General features: G+C 36.1%; 1 protein-coding gene across 1 annotated transcript in view; it reads left to right on the top strand.

Moving 5' to 3' along the window:
- Positions 1-18,446, top strand: part of LOC106050268 (collagen alpha-1(XII) chain-like) — a 36,959-nt gene extending 18,513 nt beyond the window's left edge. The window contains exons 2-12 of the mRNA XM_056023678.1: positions 665-889; positions 6,454-6,660; positions 7,492-7,718; positions 10,165-10,510; positions 11,162-11,394; positions 12,623-12,785; positions 12,892-13,074; positions 14,033-14,056; positions 14,180-14,428; positions 16,281-16,520; positions 18,041-18,446. Of these exons, the coding sequence (XP_055879653.1) occupies positions 665-889; positions 6,454-6,660; positions 7,492-7,718; positions 10,165-10,510; positions 11,162-11,394; positions 12,623-12,785; positions 12,892-13,074; positions 14,033-14,056; positions 14,180-14,428; positions 16,281-16,520; positions 18,041-18,258 (2,315 nt within the window). The 3' untranslated portion in view covers positions 18,259-18,446. The remainder of the gene's footprint in view (positions 1-664; positions 890-6,453; positions 6,661-7,491; positions 7,719-10,164; positions 10,511-11,161; positions 11,395-12,622; positions 12,786-12,891; positions 13,075-14,032; positions 14,057-14,179; positions 14,429-16,280; positions 16,521-18,040) is intronic.
- The last annotated feature ends 2,675 nt before the right edge of the window (positions 18,447-21,121 follow it).

The following is a 21,121-nucleotide window of genomic DNA, read 5'->3' as shown; positions in this document are numbered from 1 at the left end:
TTAACAGTAATGTTCTGTTAGGAAGAAACTAGAATCTAAGGTCTGATTTTCATGTAATTTTGATTTCCATTAGGTAAAAGACTTTTAAAAATTGTCATCCCCAATACAATAGTTTTATTTTTAACACTAGCATGTTCAAGCTTAACAATGTTTTGAATGAAGCAGTCTGGCACACATTCTTTCACGATCTGTAGGATGTCATCTCTTGTATTTGACTGTCAACAAAACTAGAGCTACATGTGTTGGTCATTGTAGTGTGTGTGTGTATCTTTAACTCCCTTGCTGTATCCAGTCTATTGTCTAATCAATTATTTCATTCACGTCTGTGTTAAACTATTGAGCGTGGCAAGACTTGTATCTAATCCTTCGTTTTTATTAATGTCTGTGTTTAACTCTGCAGCGTGTCAAAACTTTTGTCAAATCTTATCATTTCACGTGTGTGATTTACTTTGTGTTGTGTCCAGACCATTGTCTAATCAATCCTTTCATTCATGTCTTTGTCAAGTCTAGTATCAAATCAATCCTTTTATTTGTGTGTGTTTAACTCTGCAGCGTCACAAGACTATTGTCAAACCAATCCTTTTATTTGTGTGTGTTTAACTCTGCAGCGTCTCAAGACTATTGCCAAACCAATCCTTTTATTTATGTGTGTTTAACTCTGCAGCGTCTCAAGACTATTGTCAAACCAATAACTGGAGAGACGATGCCCATCCTCACCCAGTGTATTGTGACAGGTTCGTCAAATGTGACAACTTTCAAACCACGATCGTCTCATGTCCCGCCGGAACACTTTTTGACGCCGTTTCGAGAACCTGCATGAACTCAGCCTCAGTCACAACCCACTGCAACGACGCTGGCACTACAGCTACACCTGTGACAGTGCCTCCAAGTAAGTAATGCACAAGTCATGTACAAGCGACCATCAACACATAGGCCTATAAGTATTATCTACATTACGTATGTATCTTTATCCAATGTTTATAATATTTATATTTGGCAGATTAGTTTTTCAATTCATTGCTTACACTTTATCGATGGAAGTTGGAAGTAAAATTTGACTCCTTAATTTCAAGCTTAAATATAGCACCCAGTCCTTTAGCTCATTTGTCCAAATGATAGAGCGTCGCGCGGATAATGTAAATGTCGTGAGTTTGTCCTGAATGCATAGTTTAATATATTATTGAAAATAAAGTAGGAATTATTTTTTTAAATAGTTACATTACTTTTTCTTTTAAAGTTTAATTAGAATAAATCTATAAAAAAAAATATAGTCCAAATATTTTTTGATAAATTAAAAAGCAAAAAAAAAAAGGTTGATATGCTGGACATTGGTGTTCCCTTGTGGCCAAAGAGGAAGATGATTTAATGACCATAGGTTAACGAGGGTGCAATGTAACCAAAACAATGACCAACTTTCCAAAATAATGTTTGGATACCTATTTGTGTTGTGTGGTTTCAGGGACGTCCACAAATCCATATAAATCAAATTCCTTAATGGGATTCGAAATTGTGACCTCCTCAGTTAGGAAACCGAACGCTTTTCCACTTTTTAAGCTGAACAGAAAAAAACAACCCAGTTCTTTTCTGTATCTCTTTTAAAGCAAAGTCAAAATGGCTGTTGTGCGTGAAACGTAACCTTATTGTAGGAACAGGGCCAGGTTTAGGTAAGTGAAGGCCCTGGGACATCATTTTTGTGGAGGCAGTTACACTTTTTAGAAAGCTTTCATAAAAAATCTCTTTATTAATACTTATACTTCTATTTCAAAACAAATCATATTTTAGAAGAAAGAAACAGATTACTTTTATATTTCATCTCATTCTACTTCTTCTCCAAATATTTCATGTGCATGTTTTAGTTACAAAATTGTATAGTTTTGAGTATGTGGAGGGTAAGCCCCTGTTGGTTGACACACTGCCGTAAATCCGGACCTGTATTTATATATTAGAACACGTTGACAACTGTAAGGTTAATGTTTTGGCTGAAAAAATGCGAACAAATGTTTGAAAAAAAAATATACCAATTACGACAAATTATAGGCATATTAAAGGGCAGTGCCAGAACATTCCCACTGTTATCAGCATTAGATCTTAGCGAGCTTGGAAATGTGCCCGAAATTCCACAGGGTCTAATTCCACAAGATGTACCTATGGCGAAAAAGTAAATGGAAGAAGAACCGCAGGTCGCTCACCCCTAAGCTTCTCCGATGTATGCAAGATAAGCTACTCCGATGTATGCAAGATAAGCTACTCCGATGTATGCAAAATAAACTACCCAGATGTATGCGAGATAAGCTACCCAGATGTATGCAAGATAAGCTACCCAGATGTATAAATGCAAGATAGGCTTCTCAGATGTATGCAAGATAAACTTCTCTGATGTAAGCAAGATAAGCCACTCTAATGTATACAAAATAAGCTACTCCGATGTGTGCTAGAACGACATGAAGATTTTGAAAATCGACAGCAGGGAGAAAACAAAAGCACTGAGACGCAGCTGCTGAACTTACCAGAAGAAAACAAAAGCACTGAGACGCAGCTGCTGAACTTACCAGAAGAAAACAAAAGCACTGAGACGCAGCTGCTGAACTTACCAGAAGAAAACAAAAGCACTGAGACGCAGCTGCTGAACTTACCAGGAGAAAACAAAAGCACTGAGACGCAACTGCTGAACTTACCAGAAGAAAACAAAAGCACTGAGACGCAGCTGCTGAACTTACCAGAAGAAAACAAAAGCACTGAGACGCAGCTGCTGAACTTACCAGGAGAAAACAAAAGCACTGAGACGCAACTGCTGAACTTACCAGAAGAAAACAAAAGCACTGAGACGCAGCTGCTGAACTTACCAGAAGAAAACAAAAGCACTGAGACGCAGCTGCTGAACTTACCAGAAGAAAACAAAAGCACTGAGACGCAGCTGCTGAACTTACCAGGAGAAAACAAAAGCACTGAGACGCAACTGGTGAACTTACCAGAAGAAAACAAAAGCACTGAGACGCAGCTGGTGAACTTACCAGAAGAAAACAAAAGCACTGAGACGCAGCTGGTGAACTTACCAGAAGAAAACAAAAGCACTGAGACGCAGCTGCTGAACTTACCAGGAGAAAACAAAAGCACTGAGACGCAGCTGGTGAACTTACCAGAAGAAAACAAAAGCACTGAGACGCAGCTGGTGAACTTACCAGAAGAAAACAAAAGCACTGAGACGCAGCTGGTGAACTTACCAGAAGAAAACAAAAGCACTGAGACGCAGCTGGTGAACTTACCAGAAGAAAACAAAAGCACTGAGACGCAGCTGGTGAACTTACCAGAAGAAAACAAAAGCACTGAGACGCAGCTGGTGAACTTACCAGAAGAAAACAAAAGCACTGAGACGCAGCTGGTGAACTTACCAGAAGAAAAGCTAAAAACGTGGAAGAACCAGGTAACAATAACTAACTTACACGTGACCGTGGATGTAAACCAAACATTGACCTCACATTAGGAGCTGCAAATGAGAATGATAGTCTCTCGTAATATAAACTACAACAGGCAGACAGCTACCACAGGCAGGAAGATACTTTGAGTGCTGAAATAAAAATAATTTGCTGTATAGGTCTACAAGAAGACTTCTCTTATCCAAAAGGCTTTTCATGTACAAAACATTGATGTGAACATTCGGATATTTAACAGTGATGCCCAAAACTTAATTCTGTCTGTCGACCATATACATTTCCGACACTTTCGACTGTGCAATAAATAAATTAAAATAAAAAAAATAGTCAAGTCCAAATAAATATAGCCTTTGAGGCAGGAGTTTGGAGGGACCGGATGTCATGATTTCAAGGACTGGATCTGGTCTGCTGGCCGTAGTTTGGACAGCACTGAGGTAGACTTTTGGCATGTACTTTAAACTAGGGGTGCACCGGATAGTCCCTCCGGCTCCGGCTTCTGCCGAATATCCGGCATTTTTTACTATCCGGTGCTATTCGGCTCCGGTCGGATATCACTACCGGATAGTAAACCGGATAGTAAAAAATACACCTATTTAATATGCATAAAGTGGACCTCGTTCCATTACTGTCTGTTATAGAATGTATTAATGTTTATATTAAAACAAAATAATGTGCTTAAAAATAGAGCCATTATGAATATGCACCAAACATCGTTTATTATAAAGACAAGGCGTGTTAATAACTTAATATAAATAGAAATGAAACTTTACATCATAAATGCGCTTTACATACAGAGCAGCAATGGCTGACACTTTTTTCAATTTGTCTTGACCTTTGAGTAGGTTAGTTAACATGTTAAAATGCTACATTCCGTGACTACGTCATGCTGGCCAGACGTCTGTCTAGCTGTGCGGGTATATCGAAGCGTGACCTCCGTGTATGTCGAAGGCGCCGGTATATCTCCAGAGGTAGAGATGAACAACTCTCACCCCTTTTATTTGTTTAGTCCATCATATTGAGTTTTTTTTATAGGCAGGTGACCACAAGTTAAATACGATGGACGTAGGTTTAATGTCTTTAGGGGTCACACCTTTCGAGGGAACTGAGTTTGTTTATTTAGTAGTTAATCTTTATTAGGGGGGCTGGACTACAAGAGCCACACCTCTAAGGTAACTAGGTATATTTCCAGATGGACAACTCCCTCCCCCTTTTATTTGTTTAGTCCATCACATTGAGTTCATTGATTGACAGGTGACCCCAAGTCAGATACGATGGACGTAAGCACTCTCTAGAGGTCACACGAGGGAACTATGTTTGTTTACTTAGTAGTTAATCTTAATTGGGGGGGGGGGACTGGACTTCAAGCCAAACATTTACACGGGTATCCGGACAAAGAGTTTGCTTATTTGGAGAAAAATCTTAATCACGTGGTTGGGCTAGAGGCCACACTTTTTCAAGTGTGCCGAGTTACTTGAACATAAATCTCAATTAGTAAGCTGGACTAAAGATCACACGCACCTAAACGAGTGACCTATAGCTACACAGAACACAAACCGCGAGATTATATAGCCAAGTAAGCCAGTAACTAATTATTTTGTAGAAGACACGACCAGGGCTATCTTTAAATGGAGAGCTAAACACCCCCTACTCTTTATTTTATTTTTTTTTGGTCCTTGACACCCAATTTATTGATAGACATTGACCATTTTTTAGCCAGAATGAAAAAACGCAACGTGCTAACAAAGGATATTACACTGTCAATAAATATTACGGTTAAATAATTTTTCTAACGTGTTAACTTGAATATTACTCCTGCAGTTAAGTGTCTTGATTTGATAACAATATTCTTAATAATTTGTGACAGTCAATTAACTCCTTGTTATTTTTTTTTTTACTTAAGATGCGTACTTAGCCACTGTGTATCAGGCCAGGACGACTTTTACACACCTGACATTCATAGGATTACTATCGTTCCCTTTTGTAACAGTTACTGAAACCACGAATAAAATAATTAATAAGTATTAATTAAGGAAAATGTTTCCTACATACGTTCTTTGCATTTAATGTTTCTTACGTACGTTCTTTGCACAATAAAATAAAACAAAGATGTGCATATTTGCGTGTGTGTATTTTAGCCTTGTATTAAAATCTTTACAAAGAAAGCTAATTTCATTGTTTAATTCTTTTGACTTAATAAATAACGGAAAACCTTACAGTAAATTTTAAAATCGCATAAAATAAATTGAATAATAGTACGGCAGTTAGATCTAGCAAACAAAGAAACAATATGCTGGAGCGTAAAAAAACAACCCTTGACCTCTAACTAGTGGACGGGTATAATTTATCTATATGCTTGACTGACCATGCCAATGTGTTATCTTTTTTGACTGACACCCAACTCTATTGCGTGCGTATGCTCAAGGAAAAAACAATGCTTGATGGTTAACACAAACAACTATACACACTACTCTAGGACTACATGTGTAGACTCACTAGGTATATCTGACCAGGTTGTTGCTCTAAAATGCATGAACATATACATCCGACCACTATACAAGGCAGATTGCACTTTACTTATGAGATTTACATTAGTAATTAGTTAAATATATACTATCATTATTAACATTGACCTTCCTATACACATCCTTTACAGTTGGTGGCATCGTACATACACACAGATACACTCATGCTATACAGATTTTTAGAAATAATGTTAAGTTTGAATAAATCAACCAGTAACAGAGTTTAAAACAATAAGGTATATAAAAGGAAAAAAAATAAAACCAACCAATATAGGTATGTGATTTAACAGTTTCGTAAAATGTTCAGCAACACAAGCTATTAACAAGACACTTAGGTATCCGGCTCCGGCCCCGGCCGAATATCAAATTTTACTATCCGGTCATATCCGGCCCCGGTCGGATATCAAAAAGTACTATCCGGTGCACCCTTACTTTAAACTCCTCAGCTCGAAACAATCTAATCACTAAAGTTGTCCTCCCCCCCACCCCAATGCCCTTAGGTGAAGATTATTGCGGACAGAATCACTGGAATGGTGGCATCCATCCTCATCCGACCTCATGTGACAAATACATTCAATGCCTTGGCTTTGTCACAACCATCACCTCCTGTCCACCTGGCCAGAGATACCACCCCATCTATCAAGCGTGTGCTGTGAACGCGCCCCCTTGCAATGACGCCACGACGACAACACCCAGCATCACAGCAGGTCAGTGGTAGAATTACATTTGAAACATTTTAGAATCTAAGAAATTCTTCGGTCTAGTAATCGACATAAAGTTGTCATCAATTCATATTGTTTAAATTTTCAAAAAAAAAATGTTTTAAGATATCCCCTAGATTTACGTCTAAATAATAGCATGTCTAGATAAAAATCAAAACAAAAAAAAAAAACGCTCAGACATTCTCCAGATTTATATATTTTTTTAATCTATAAAATGTTGTTTTTTTGTGTTTTGTTTTTACATATAGTGATATTATATATATATATATAAATAAGAATCTAATTTTGGCAAAAAGACAAACAAATTCATATGACTAACGTCACTAGTTTTCTATCTTCTACCTTGAAAAATCAAGTTGTCACTGTCACTAAGTTTGCATGCTTTATCGCATTCACCCTTAATAATGCCACATCTGTGCACAAGAAAGTATGTCTAGTATTCAATAACACTTTCACCCTTTATAAAACCACATCTCTGCACAAGAAAGTATGTCTAGTATCCAATAACACTTTGTAACACTAGATCTCTGCACAAGAAAGTATGTCTAGTATTCAATAACACTTTCACCCTTTATAAAACCACATCTCTGCACAAGAAAGTATGTTTAGTATTCAATAACACTCTATAACAGCATATATCTGCACAAGAAAGTGTGTCTAGTATTCAATAACACTTTATAAAACCACATCTCTGCAAAAGAAAGTATGTCTAGTATTCAATAACACTTTATAAAACCACATCTCTGCACAAGAGAGTATGTCTAGTATTCAATAATCCCTTTAACAATGCCCACATGTGTCTTCTCATCTCCTCAGGACCTGTGTGCGTGAACACCTCCAGGGGGGATATCCTGTTTATTTTCGACTCCTCCTCCAGCATCGGCTACCCTGACTACTTAAAGCAGCTGAGCTTCGCTGCCAACATCACCACTGACTTCCCCGTGGGCGAGAACAATGTCCTGTTCAGCGTGCTGGTCTTCTCTGTGGTGGCTGAGAGCATCTTCAACTTCAGCAGTTACTTGACACACGATGAGTTACGCAAAGTAAGTGTTACATTATTTTAGTCAATCTAAATGCAGCCTCAATCGTCTGTTGATGCATCACATGTAAAATCCTAGAACACATAATATGTAGCAACATCATAAACCACTTAGACAAACATAATGTCCTCACACCATACCAACATGGCTTTAGGAAATATAGATCATGTGAAACACAACTAATAGGACTAATTGATGATTTTTCAAAAGGTTTAGATAATAGTGAACAAATAGATGCTATCTTACTAGATTTTTCTAAGGCTTTTGACAAAGTTCACCACCATAGTTTGCTTAAAAAATTAAAATATTTCGGCATTAATGGTCCACTGCATCAGTGGATTAAAGACTTTCTGATAGGGAGAGAACAAACTGTAATAATAAATGGCTCTAAATCAACACCGATAACAGTAAACTCAGGTGTACCTCAAGGTACAGTCTTGGGTCCACTACTATTTTTAATTTACATAAATGATTTACCAAATTGCATTAGTTCAGGAACAAAAGTCAGATTATTTGCAGATGATTGCATAATATATAGAACAATAAAAACAACACAAGACACAGATATTTTACAAAGAGAATTAGATGAATTACAGAAATGGGAATCAAATTGGAGCATGTCCTTCCACCCAGAAAAATGTCAGTTGTTAAGAGTAACAAAAAAACTAAAACAAATTAATTCCACTTATCTTATTCATGGCAAACCAGTATCACAGACTAAAAACGCAAAATACCTAGGTGTTATAATAAATGAAAAACTATCATGGAATCCACATATTGATGAAACTACAAAAAAATCAAACAAAGCATTAGGATTTATTAAAAGAAATTTCTATAAATCAAATAAGAACATAAAACTAAAATGTTACTTAACCTTGGTTAGGCCAATAATAGAATATGCATCCTCCGTTTGGGACCCCTCAACTCAAGAAAACATTAAGAAACTGGAACAGACACAAAATAGAGCAGTGAGATTCATAACAAACGAATATTCACATTTGACTAGAGTAACACCTTTAGTAAAATCACTAAATTTAGAAAGCCTTCAGGACAGAAGGCTCAAAAGTAAAGTAGCAATCATACATAAAACACTGAACCATAATCTTCAAATACAAAAACAAAATTTAATAAAATACTCTGAAAGACACAAAGATAAAGGCACATTCCTCGTCCCATATGCTAGGACAAATTTGTACAAATACTCCTTCTTCCCTAGTGCTATTAGAGCATGGAATGGGTTGCCTGAGCTAGCCAGGAAAACCAGTGACTTGGCAGAATTTAAGTCATTGGTTAATATGCATGACTAAATGCATGACGCGTAGGACGTAATCATCTTCTTTTTTGAAGTAACGTCTGTATTATATAAGATAAGATAAGATAAGATGACGCTTCTGTTGACATTGTAATCTATTAATCTTGTCAATAGCAACATACTGTTAACTTATGTCTCTCCACTACTTTTTTTTTGTCAACCATTTTGAAGTAAATATTTTAATTGCTAACTTCAAATGTTACTAATAGTTTCAATAAAGGTGTCTTTAACATACGTATTGTAAATATTTATATCATTATGGTTATGTACCAGAGAAGCATATAAACTACTTTTTAAAAAAGACATTTCCTCTTTTGTATAACTTATAGAGCGATTATTTTTCTCTTAATCACTAATAGAAGTTAGTTATTCTACCACACCATATCCCCCCCCCCCCAAATCCGAGAAAGAATCAAAAGAATCATGGTTTTAATTTGAATGAATAATGCCTACATGCGGAAATCCCCGAAGGCGTATAGGCCGTTGTTCAAGAGAAATATTTTCTCGTCATTTGTTTTTCTCTTTTACTTTGAAAAATTGTCAAACTAGAGTTTTCTCAGTGGGGCCAACGAGCTTGTCATTCTTTTCTCGACAATATACATCTATTGTCAACATTCTAAGAAAAATCGCTATAGCCGTTTTCGAGAACCGTGTCCATCCAGATTCCTTGAATGTGTGACTTGAATAGAGGTAATGTTAAAACTAATAAAACAAAACTATAAGAATTGGAAAAGAAGACTCAGATAAACCTTTCCATCTTCGAATCAATTATTGGCATGTAATGACAAACTAGGTTGTTTTTTTTGGTTCTCTTTTAATCAATATCTGCTGCATGAACATTGTAGAATCTGAGTATTGACTATTATAAAGAGAAAGTTGGCATCATCATGTTTTACAAATAACAGTTAACATTTCTAGTTATGTTTACACAAGATCTATATGAAATATGAAAAATATTTTTTTAAAATTCTAATCTTCATCACCATCATCATCATCATCATCTTTTAATTTCACGTGGAGCTCAAACCGGCTCAACATTATTTTATTGGACCATTTCAGAGATCAGTTTATAACACGAGTTGAATGCCTTCCTTTGCAGAGATTAACAAACTGTTCTACATATTTTTACTGTTGCAGGCTATCATGGCCACAAACTACGTTGGATCAACGACCAATACATTCCTGGCACTGGACTTTGCCCGAGAGACTTCATTCAGTCCTGCCCAGGGCTCGCGCAGTGGAGTCCCGCACATAGCGGTCATCTTAACGGACGGTCTCTCCAGCAATTTCGCGGAGACTAAAAACGCGGCACAGAGGTTAAAGGACTCCGGCGTAATCGTGCTGCCCATTGGGATAGGTCAGTTTAACCGCACTGAGCTGGATGCCATGGCAACCAATGTCAATGACGTAAAGCAGGTCGGTAGCTACGACTCTTTGAGAGATGTTCTACGCCAAGATGTCTCCAAACTGATCTGCAGCAACGGTAGACATTTTGTTTCTCTTTAGTTTGTTTAGTACTAAAGAGATTCTATTATTTTAGTACTTTTAAGTATTTGAAAGTATTTGAAAGTATTTGCTAGAAGTTAGTATAATTGATTAAGGAATTATAACACACACACTCAACACACAAGAATACAATGCTAAAATCACACGGGCAATAAGTAGGAATAATACACAAAACACTAACAACAATTCAAACAAAATCTGATTAGAAATACGGAAGTATGGTTGTTTCGTATTCCTACAAAACAGTGCCATAAAGTTAGAGCATGAAACGGATTGCCTTTCCTTAACCAACCAGAAAATAACAATGACTTATTAGAAATTAAATACCTTATAAATATAACAACAAGGTCACAGATTAATAATCATATGATCATAATATGATGTATAATCTTCAGTGTTTGATTGAATTTATGTAATTAATGTCCAGTGAGGCAGTTTTTTGAAAAAGTTTATTTAATTAATCTCCAGTGTGTGTATTGTGATATGAGACAGTTTTTGACACAATCTGTGTAATTAATCTCTTGTGTCTAGAGTGTGGTTTGAGGTTTAACGCTATGAGTATGAATTAAGTTAGAATTTTATAAGGTTTACAGTGATATATACCAGTGATCTTCTCTATGCCACTCAGCTGTGAATACCAATTGTTCAAGTATGAAGATGGCCGACATCATCTTTCTTCTTGACTCCTCCAGCGGCATTCTTTTCAACGACTACCAAAAGCTGCTTCGTTTTGCCGCCAACTTGACCCAACACTTCAAGATAGGACCGAACGACGTCAGGTTCGCGGCGCTAACGTTTGGCACTGTCGTGCGCAAGTTGTTTGACTTGAATACATACAACAACCAAGCTCAGATAATTCAGGTGGGTAACTCTTCAATTGCTGGAGGCGGAAAGTTAATGTTGTAATCACAGACCTATCAGACTCAATCAGATCTTTATGTACGTAACTCTTTTTCAAGTTGTAAGGGAGATCTTCAATCTCAGAAAAGTAATAATCTTTAAATTTCAAAGTTAAGAAATAATACAATCCCATTTCGAGGATTTTAAATAGAAGAAGCTATTTAATCACAGACCTATATATTCACGCTAATGTATGATATAAAGTTTATTTCCATTTAGTTTCCACGGAAATGAGAATAAATTATTTCAAGTCTGTTGATTTTAATCATCATACGGTTTTAGATTGTAAATTTAAAAAGATCGCTCTCGAACTATATCTAGATTCTGGATCTATAAATTGAACGGCGCTATAGTTTCAACATAACATAGATCTATATCATGCATAGTATATGTTATTGAAAAAAAAAGCTTTACTTCTTATTACAACTTTACAAACCAACACCCTGTTTCAGGATATTGTTGTGTAGTGTTAAAAAATCGTCGTGTCCATTCTGCATGTAGATATTATAGGACTGCGGCTTTACTCTACTTCAACTGTCTCGATACCAAATTTGTAATGGTTGTGTTGAGTTAAGGACTCTTAAAACTCTTGGCCATAGAAAGCTACATACCACCGCCTGTCTGAGCAATTGTTTTGTCTGGGAGACAAGCAAATTTGTGCCACACCAATTAATGATGGCTCGTATCCCAAGACTCTCACAACTATAGTCGAGGCCGAAGGCCGATCTCATTGGGGAAAATCCATTTTCCTTCCACTAAGGCTGTAAGTGTGTCTGTCATATAACGGCTCCTTGAAAAATAGTATGTAGATCGTGACAAAATATTACGGCTCTCTTAGATCCCTTCCAGTGCAATGAACAAAGTTCGAACGCACCCACCAGGGGGTCTTGTTTTACTTCCCTAGTGGCCTAATAGTCTCCTCAAATTTTTTAAAGCAATTCTATCCCTAGCATTAATGCTTACCACAGCAACATCGTTTTAACATATATTTTGAGGCTAAAAGCGTTCATTAATAGTGAAAGAAAAGGCTCGCATCAGTAAACATTGGTTATATACACACAAAAAATTAGATCTTCCATAGAATTCCTTCTGTGTCATTGAAACTTGTGAAGATATTCGCTGGCCTCACGGCTTACCGCTTTGTATGGTCAATACACTCTATGGTCAATACACTCTCATTCTATTTTAGGCTATCACCAGTGCCCAGTATCTGTCTAGCAGCACCAACACTGCCGGGGCACTACAGTACATCCTGGACAACAATATGTTCGGTACCGTCAACGGAGGTCGAGACGGCGTCACCAAACTCATCATCACCATAACAGATGGTGGGTCTGACAAGCCAGAACTTAGTAAGTCTACTTCCTCAACCTTGGCATGTTTTCTGTTGTAATGTTAGGGGGGGGGGGAGATGAGGGGAGATATACATGACGATGTCTTTTGTTTGTTTGTTTATAGCAAGAACGCAAGCTGCACTCCTGAAGAACAAAGGCTACAAAATGATGGCCATTGGCATTGGTCATTCTCTCAACACTGCTGAGCTGGTCACTTTGTCCACTGATATGCGCAACATCTTCATTGTGGATACCTTTGATGGTCTAGGAAGACTTCAAGATGAAGTTTACAACCAGACATGTGAAAGTAAAAACACCACACAATTTAGTACTCATACATCTTTCTAGACTAGTGTGCATCTCTGTAGACCAGTAATGCCCAACCTAATTCGACCGGCGGGCCATTTTAGTTTCCGACACTCGTGTCGCGGGCCACATGACCGAAAAGGTACAAAAAAACTAACAAAATGAAATTGATCTGAAACAATTTTATTGGATCTGTTTAATGGATATTTGAAGTTGATCTTTGTTTTTACGCGTCGGAAAACGACTTCACGTCTCTACTTAAGATGTGAATATCAATTATCATTTTAGCTATTTTAAACCGTCTCATTTTCTTGACTCATTTTGGTAAATATTCCCATCGATCCTACAATCTCTAAGCGTAGTTTAACTATCTTTTATCGCGGCTCAAAGCAAGAATGTCGTCATATTTGTTTATAAAGACGTTTATAGGTTTACTTTTTTCTAAACAACCGCATATTCTTTACAAAGCAAATATTTAGGATTATTATCATTATTATCATGGCGGGCCGGATAGAACCACGTCGCGGGCCGGATCTGGCCCGCGGGCCGTATTTTGGGCATCACTGCTGTAGACTATTGTGCATCTCTGTAGACTATTGTGCATCTTTCTAGAATATTTGTAATCTTTCTAGACTTTTTTATCTTTCTAACCTATTTACGTCTTACTAAACCATTGATTATCGTATATTTTTCTAAACTGCTGTTGAAGAATTATTCTTTTAAAATTTCTATCTTAAGAAAACCTATCGTCATGATTCTTTCTTCTAGCTTCCAATTCCTATTTGCTCATTTTTTCCCTTAACTGTATACAAACTGATTTGTTTCCCCACCCATATCTACACAATGTTGATAAGGTTGTCTATTTTTTGAATGTGGACATACACTCATAATAATTATTATTTTCATAAAAGTTTATGTATTGTGTTAATTTAAAAAACAAATTGTTTTTTTTTTCACAGTCCCGAGTCAAACCAATGCTGGTGGTGAGTAGACAGTCTGGTCACATTTAAACTCAAAACACAAGTATAAGGTTATAAGATAGCATATTGGCTTGCATGCTGACATTGTAATAATACAATTATCATTTGATTCTCGCTTTTTTTTAGAACTTTGGAATATTTGCCGTGAGCAGAACTGGGAGAATGGAATCCACGCCCATCCGTTTGATTGCACCAAGTTTATCGAGTGTACCTTCCTGCACACTTCAGTCATGTTTTGTCCACCGAGCCTGGTGTTTGACCCCTTAAAAAAGACTTGCATGCATAGAAACGACGCCATCTCTTGCAATGACTACAATGATTACAATCCATTCCCCAGTCTCGTCACAGTTAGACCCTCGATCAATGTGCAAGCAGGTTGGTGAATGTAACTCTGTTTGTGCAGTGATGGCGTTCTTGTTGCAGGGATTATAAATCTAGATCGAATGAGACCAAGACTCTAGCGCATTGTTTCCCAAGCTTTTTTTTTTTTGAAACATAGAACTTTGTTTTAAAGCATAGAACTTTATTTTGAATTATAGAACTTTGTTTAAAAACATTGAAATTTGTTTTTTAATTTAATTTTAATTGCAAAAGTGAAACTGAAAAATTTCCTTTAATATCGGAATACATCTAGTCTGAAATAAGATAGCGACAATGTAACAGAGGGTACATTTAATAGGAACCAGTGAAAACAAGAAGAAATGATATTAGCATGGAAATCTACTGGACTATTTGGAAGCTTGAGACAGGACGCCTGGCCTTTGGTTGAAATCCCTCTTTACAGTCAACGAGATGATGGCCGCCTTGTAAGCGCGCCGATTTCCTACTGGGCTTTATTGAAGGTGTCGGTCAGGGTTCGAACCCATAACTCTCGAGTTTTCAGTTTAATTGAACACAATAGAGAAGACAACAATTAGAAGAGTAAAGTCACTCGTGTGTTTCATTCCAAACTTGGAAGAAGTCGCGGCGTCCTAGAGCTTGGGCTCAACTGGTTAGACCTTTTAACAATACATAATGTACACTTTACAGGCAGGAGGGTTGTTAGTTTTATTGTTCATGGTATCTGATAGGCATTTAATAGTCTATACTATTACGTTGTTAAAGTTTTGATGATGACCTATGTATTGTTGTTGCCCCATGATTTTTTGGTTGCCTATGTCTTGTTATTGTAATATGTATGAATACTTAGGAATAAAAGAGATATGTATGAATACTTAGGAATACAAAAGATATGTATGAATACTTAGGAATAAAAGAGATATGTATGAATACTTAGGAATAAAAGAGATATGTATGAATACTTAGGAATAAAAGAGATATATATGAATACTTGGGAATAAAAGAGATATGTATGAATACTTAGGAATAAAAGAGATATGTATGAATACTTAGGAATAAAAGAGATATGTATGAATACTTAGGAATACAAAAGATATGTATGAATACTTAGGAATAAAAGAGATATGTATGAATACTTTCGAATAAAAGAGATATGTATGAATACTTAGGAATACAAGAGATATGTATGAATACTTAGGAATAAAAGAGATATGTATGAATACTTAGGAATAAAAGAGATATGTATGAATACTTAAGAATAAAAGAGATATGTATGAATACTTAGGAATACAAGAGATATGTATGAATACTTGGGAATAAAAGAGATATGTATGAATACTTAGGAATACAAGAGATATGTATGAATACTTTTGAATAAAAGAGATATGTATGAATACTTGGGAATAAAAGAGATATGTATGAATACTTAGGAATAAAAGAGATATGTATGAATACTTAGGAATAAAAGAGATATATATGAATACTTGGGAATAAAAGAGATATGTATGAATACTTAGGAATAAAAGAGATATGTATGAATACTTAGGAATAAAAGAGATATGTATGAATACTTAGGAATAAAAGAGATATATATGAATACTTGGGAATAAAAGAGATATGTATGAATACTTAGGAATAAAAGAGATATGTATGAATACTTAGGAATAAAAGAGAAATGTATGAATACTTAGGAATAAAAGAGATATGTATGAATACTTAGGAATAAAAGAGATATGTATGAATACTTAGGAATAAAAGAGATATGTATGAATACTTAGGAATAAAAGAGATATGTATGAATACTTGGGAATAAAAGAGATATGTATGAATACTTTGGAATAAAAGAGATCTTTTTTTTTTCCGTATACATTTTTTCTCTTTTCCTCAGATGTGTCCACTGTATGCCGTGAGAACCACTGGCCAAACGGCCCCCATCCTCACCCTTACGACTGCAGCTTCTACTTACTATGCACCAACGGGGTGACATCACTGCAGCCCTGCCCATCTCAACTGGTGTATGACCCATCCACCAGCTCATGCAGAGACGCGGCTGTCGCTCTACCTTGTAACGACGCTCACCATTCGTATCAGCCTCCATCTAATGGAGTTACACCGGCTAGTGGAATAGGTGAGATTTTTCCCTTGGGATAGCAATTTACAAGTTTACACCACTAGAACTTGTGTCGAGAAATAACCGAGATTTTTGTGTCTGTTATGATAGAATCCAAATAGCACTTCGGTACTTAACTTGCCATTTGACACAGATACTTGATCATCAAGGGAAAAAAATATATCAAAAGTTTTTTTCAAAATTAAATGTAGATTCTTTATTGGGAAAGTACCAGGTGACCGAGTCTCGTTCGGTTGATTTCCTGAACTTAATTCAGAAACGTTCATGTCTATTTATATGGACGTGAGCGGGAATTCCCGTTAAACAAAAGTATCGATTCTATAGATATTTAAACCAAAATTTTACGATAATGAAACATTTTGAAACCTATACAATGGGAAATATGTCGTCATAATCTGTTAAAAGTAAAGTTTCTATTTATTAAAACCTTAAATAAACGAGACATTAGCAGCATATGGTATGCAAATCCATGCCAAATTATAACTGTTGAGATGAATCTTTTCAAATAAATTATAAAACTAAGAAAAGAGGCAAAGGCCCAAGGATTCCTAGGATGTACACAGCTCGACAACTGACGTCAAAAGCTAAAAAGCTGAGGTATCCTTTAAAAAGAAGAAGACAAAAATAAATGTGTTGGCGTTATTTTATCACAGAAAGGGAAGTTTTAAATACGACAAAAACCTGTTTTTGTTTTACTGCGTGGCAATGGGACTTTTGTCCCATATAAACAATGTGCATGACCCTAAATCTTACATGATTTTTTTTTAGTTACATAAATGGCTTGGAAATTTTGAATAAAATATTTAGTGTGTACGTGTCTTTATTTGATTTACACATGTCGTAGACAGGCATGAGATTGTGACAGGATGTACCGACAAAACGCGGAAAACAACAACTTGAGATAATGACAATATTACAATAGATATGTAGAATAGATATATACAGGCCAGGCATATATTTGTTTTCTAACAACAATAATAAAATATTTAATTGGCATTTGATACCACGAAAATGTTTACGGGTATCAATGCTTTAATAAGAAAAATAACTATCTTTGTTATAATGAATGTCAATTTCAATCATTCTTCAACTGGTTAAGCAATCTGGATGATCTTTACATATAGAGACTAAAATGTGTGGTCTTTGTTATATCGTTGATCCTCTAAGGCGGCTATGATAGATAGAAAGAAATAATTTTTTTACTATTCATCTCACCAAACAACTCAAAGCAAATGAAATACAATTTAGAATATTTAGGCAGGGCCAAAATGAAAGCTACAATCGTCCTTTTTTTTCCCCATATAATGTGCAAGATACCCAACTCCTTTCATTATAAGCCCCTCCCCCCCCCTTCTCACATGTGATGTCATCTTAGTGTGTGCTCTGAAAGTGACACCATTGCCACAGCAAGAACTTGTCATGTGATCACCCCAAGTACCTGAGGAGGTAGACAGCGTACAGTAGCATACTTGAAATACTATGAGTCAGTCACCATCTCTCTGTCTCTCTCTCCCCAGATATGAGAAGCGTCTGCTACGACTTCCGACTTCCAGACGGCATTTATCCAGACCCCGGCAGCTGTGTCCACTATGTGGAGTGCTCCAACGGTAACACGTACCACATGCAGTGTCCTGATGGGCTAGAGTTCAACACCAAGATCAGCGTATGTGACGATGTGCACAAAATTAACTGCGCCGACAACTACGGCTTCTCTTTCACAGTCCACATTGGCTAACTCAAAGTGTGATTTGTTTTGTTATGACCTGCATGTAGTTTCCAAGGAGCTAAATCAAAAACAAACTTCAAAGTATGGCTCAAGAACATTTGATTTTCTCTGACTTAATTTCATTTTCTGTTTGTGTGTAATCGTGTATCGTGTGTTGTGTTTTACTGATTAATAAATCATACAAATAGAACGAATAATTTACTTGTATTTTTTTCTTAGGAGGAAAAAATGTTTTCTAACAAGCTTTACAAGCAAATGTTAAGCATGAGTTTTAGAAAAGTCACTTTTTTAATATTGGAGATACCCAAAATACAGAGGGCAATCGATACATTACTATTTCTATTACTATTTAAATTTCAATAAATCAAATAAGAACATAAAACTAAAATGTTATTTAACCTTGGTTAGGCCAATAATAGCATATGCATCCTCTGTTTGGGACCCCTCAACTCAAGAAAATATTAAAAAACTGGAACAGACACAAAATAGAGCGGTGAGAATCATAACAAACGAATATTCACATTTGACCTTTAGTAAAATCACTAAATTTAGAAAGCCTTCAGGATAGAAGACTCAAAAGTAAAGTAGCAATTATACATAAAACACTGAACCATAATCTTCAAATACACAAACAAAATTTGATAAAATACTCAGAAAGACACAAAGATAAAGATACATTCCTCGTTCCATATGCTAGGACAAATTTGTACAAATACTCCTTCTTCCCTAGCACTATTAGAGCATGGAATGGGTTGCCTGAACTAGCTAGGAAAACCAGTGACTTTGCAGAATTTAGGTCATTGGTTAATATGCATGACTGAATGCATGACGTGTAGGACCTAATCATCTTCTTTATTGAAGTAACGTCTGTATTATATAAGATAAGATAAGATTACTAACTTTTTTGGTGTATTCGGTATGCATCAGATTTTCAGTACTGAATAAAGACACATGTTGTATAATTTAGTATAATTGCGCACTCTGCAGTCAATTAATTTACTTTTCTGTAACATTTTACAATATCTGATTTATTATATGATGAAAAAAAATCTGAAACATCTTTAGCTAGCTTATATACTAATATTTTGATGTTTTTTTTAGCGGCCCCCGAAAGGGAAAAAGACGCTTTTAGTTTTGTGTGGCCTGTCCGTCTGTCCGTCCCGTTTAGATCTCAGAAACTTGAGGAGAAAGTGAAAATCGGACATCATGATATTTAAGATCATTGAAAGTTCTGATGCAACGGCTACTTTTTCTTAAAATCAATTATGCAAGCAGTTTTTTCAGAAAAACAAACCATTTTTACAACTATTCACTACTGGTAAGAGACATAACTATTCCCATATTTTTTAACCCAACTAGGCAAATGGCTATTGTTAAGGTATGTAAGTTCTGTCATGTTCAATACTACATTTACAAAAAAAAATGTTAACTTTTTTTTAAAGAGAAAAAAATCTATTTACTAATGCAAAGAAGTTGGACATAATTTAAAACAACAATAATAAAGTAGTTTTTCATATTATCGCCTGAACTGCAGAACATCCCTAACACCATGGAACACAAAGTAATGGAATTTTTTTTCTTTACGGAAATGTTTTTTTCTTGAGGCTGTAAATAAGAGATTGACCCTTTACAAAACAATTAGATCAATTAGATACTCATTATAAGACATCAGTTAGGCCAGGTTCACATCTAACTTCACATTCACTTTCACCTATCCCTTGGTCTGATGGACCTTTGGGGCACCACACAGGATCTGTCAACCTTCTTTATCCAATCTTCTCTGTCATTTGCCTTTGATAGAATTTCATTATGATATTCTTTCTGAAAATATTGAAACCTGCTTTTTTTCCTGCCTGGGTGGACCACTTCGGGGGCCGAATTTGGGTTTGTGTTTCCCCACAAACTGTCTTTGTAGTTTTGTTTTTAAAAAGTTCATTATTTTTTAGTTCTACCTTCCCTCGTTTTGTCACGTTCCCTAAGTAACACTGGGACATCACTGGGTAGTAAGCAATGTCTCGTCTGGTTCTATAATCAAGCTCGTTATTTGCTGAAGTTGTGTGTCCTAGACTCCTAGCTTTGTTAAGTTAGCGTCTGTCCGTCACATAGTCCAGTTCAATCAGAAAAGAAAATGTTTTATATAATTATAAAACGTAAAAATATTCCTAAAATACAAAACTACAAAGTTAACAAACAGCAAAGGTTCAAGAATGTAAAACAAAAGAATAAATCCATTTGATGATCATAATAACAATATAGCCGAAAACTCCTGCAATAAATTTCCAAGTACTCGATGAAGAGTAGGGGGCGTGGTGGCTGAGTGGTAGAGCGCTCAGCTTCGGAACCGAGGGGTCCTGGGCTCGAATCTCGGAGAAGGCTGGGTATTTGAAATTTAATATTTTTAGGACGCACGTGAGTTCATCCAACTCTAATGGGTACCTGATGGGTCGTTGTACTGACCACATGGCACTTCGTTTGCATCATCAGACCCATAGATCGCAAGGTCTGATAGAAGGTCAATTACTTCTATCTGTGTCATTTTAACATAAGGAAGATAAAAGCCCGCCTTAAGAAGTATGACTTAACGCCTTGTATGGTCAATACAATCTAACTCATTCTAATTTAGTTATTACTAGTGCACAGTATCTGTCCAGCAGCAGCAACACTGCCCCGGGAATTTCAATACTTCCTGGACATTAACATTACTTCAGCAATTTTCTAAAACAGCTCAACCCTCTTTCAGAAATGCTATTGTGGCGGTTTCTTTTGAGAATGAAGAAAATTGAAGAGACCAGTTCTCATTGATCAGACAAAGAACACATCGTTAATAACGTCAGTATTCTGGGACCTTTAAATACAATGTCAAGGATGTTAT

This window comes from Biomphalaria glabrata, chromosome 3 (assembly GCF_947242115.1).
Source record: "Biomphalaria glabrata chromosome 3, xgBioGlab47.1, whole genome shotgun sequence".
NCBI lineage: Eukaryota > Metazoa > Mollusca > Gastropoda > Planorbidae > Biomphalaria > Biomphalaria glabrata.
The sequence above is the reverse complement of the archived record's forward strand: the minus strand, read 5'-3'. Positions and strand labels throughout refer to the sequence as shown.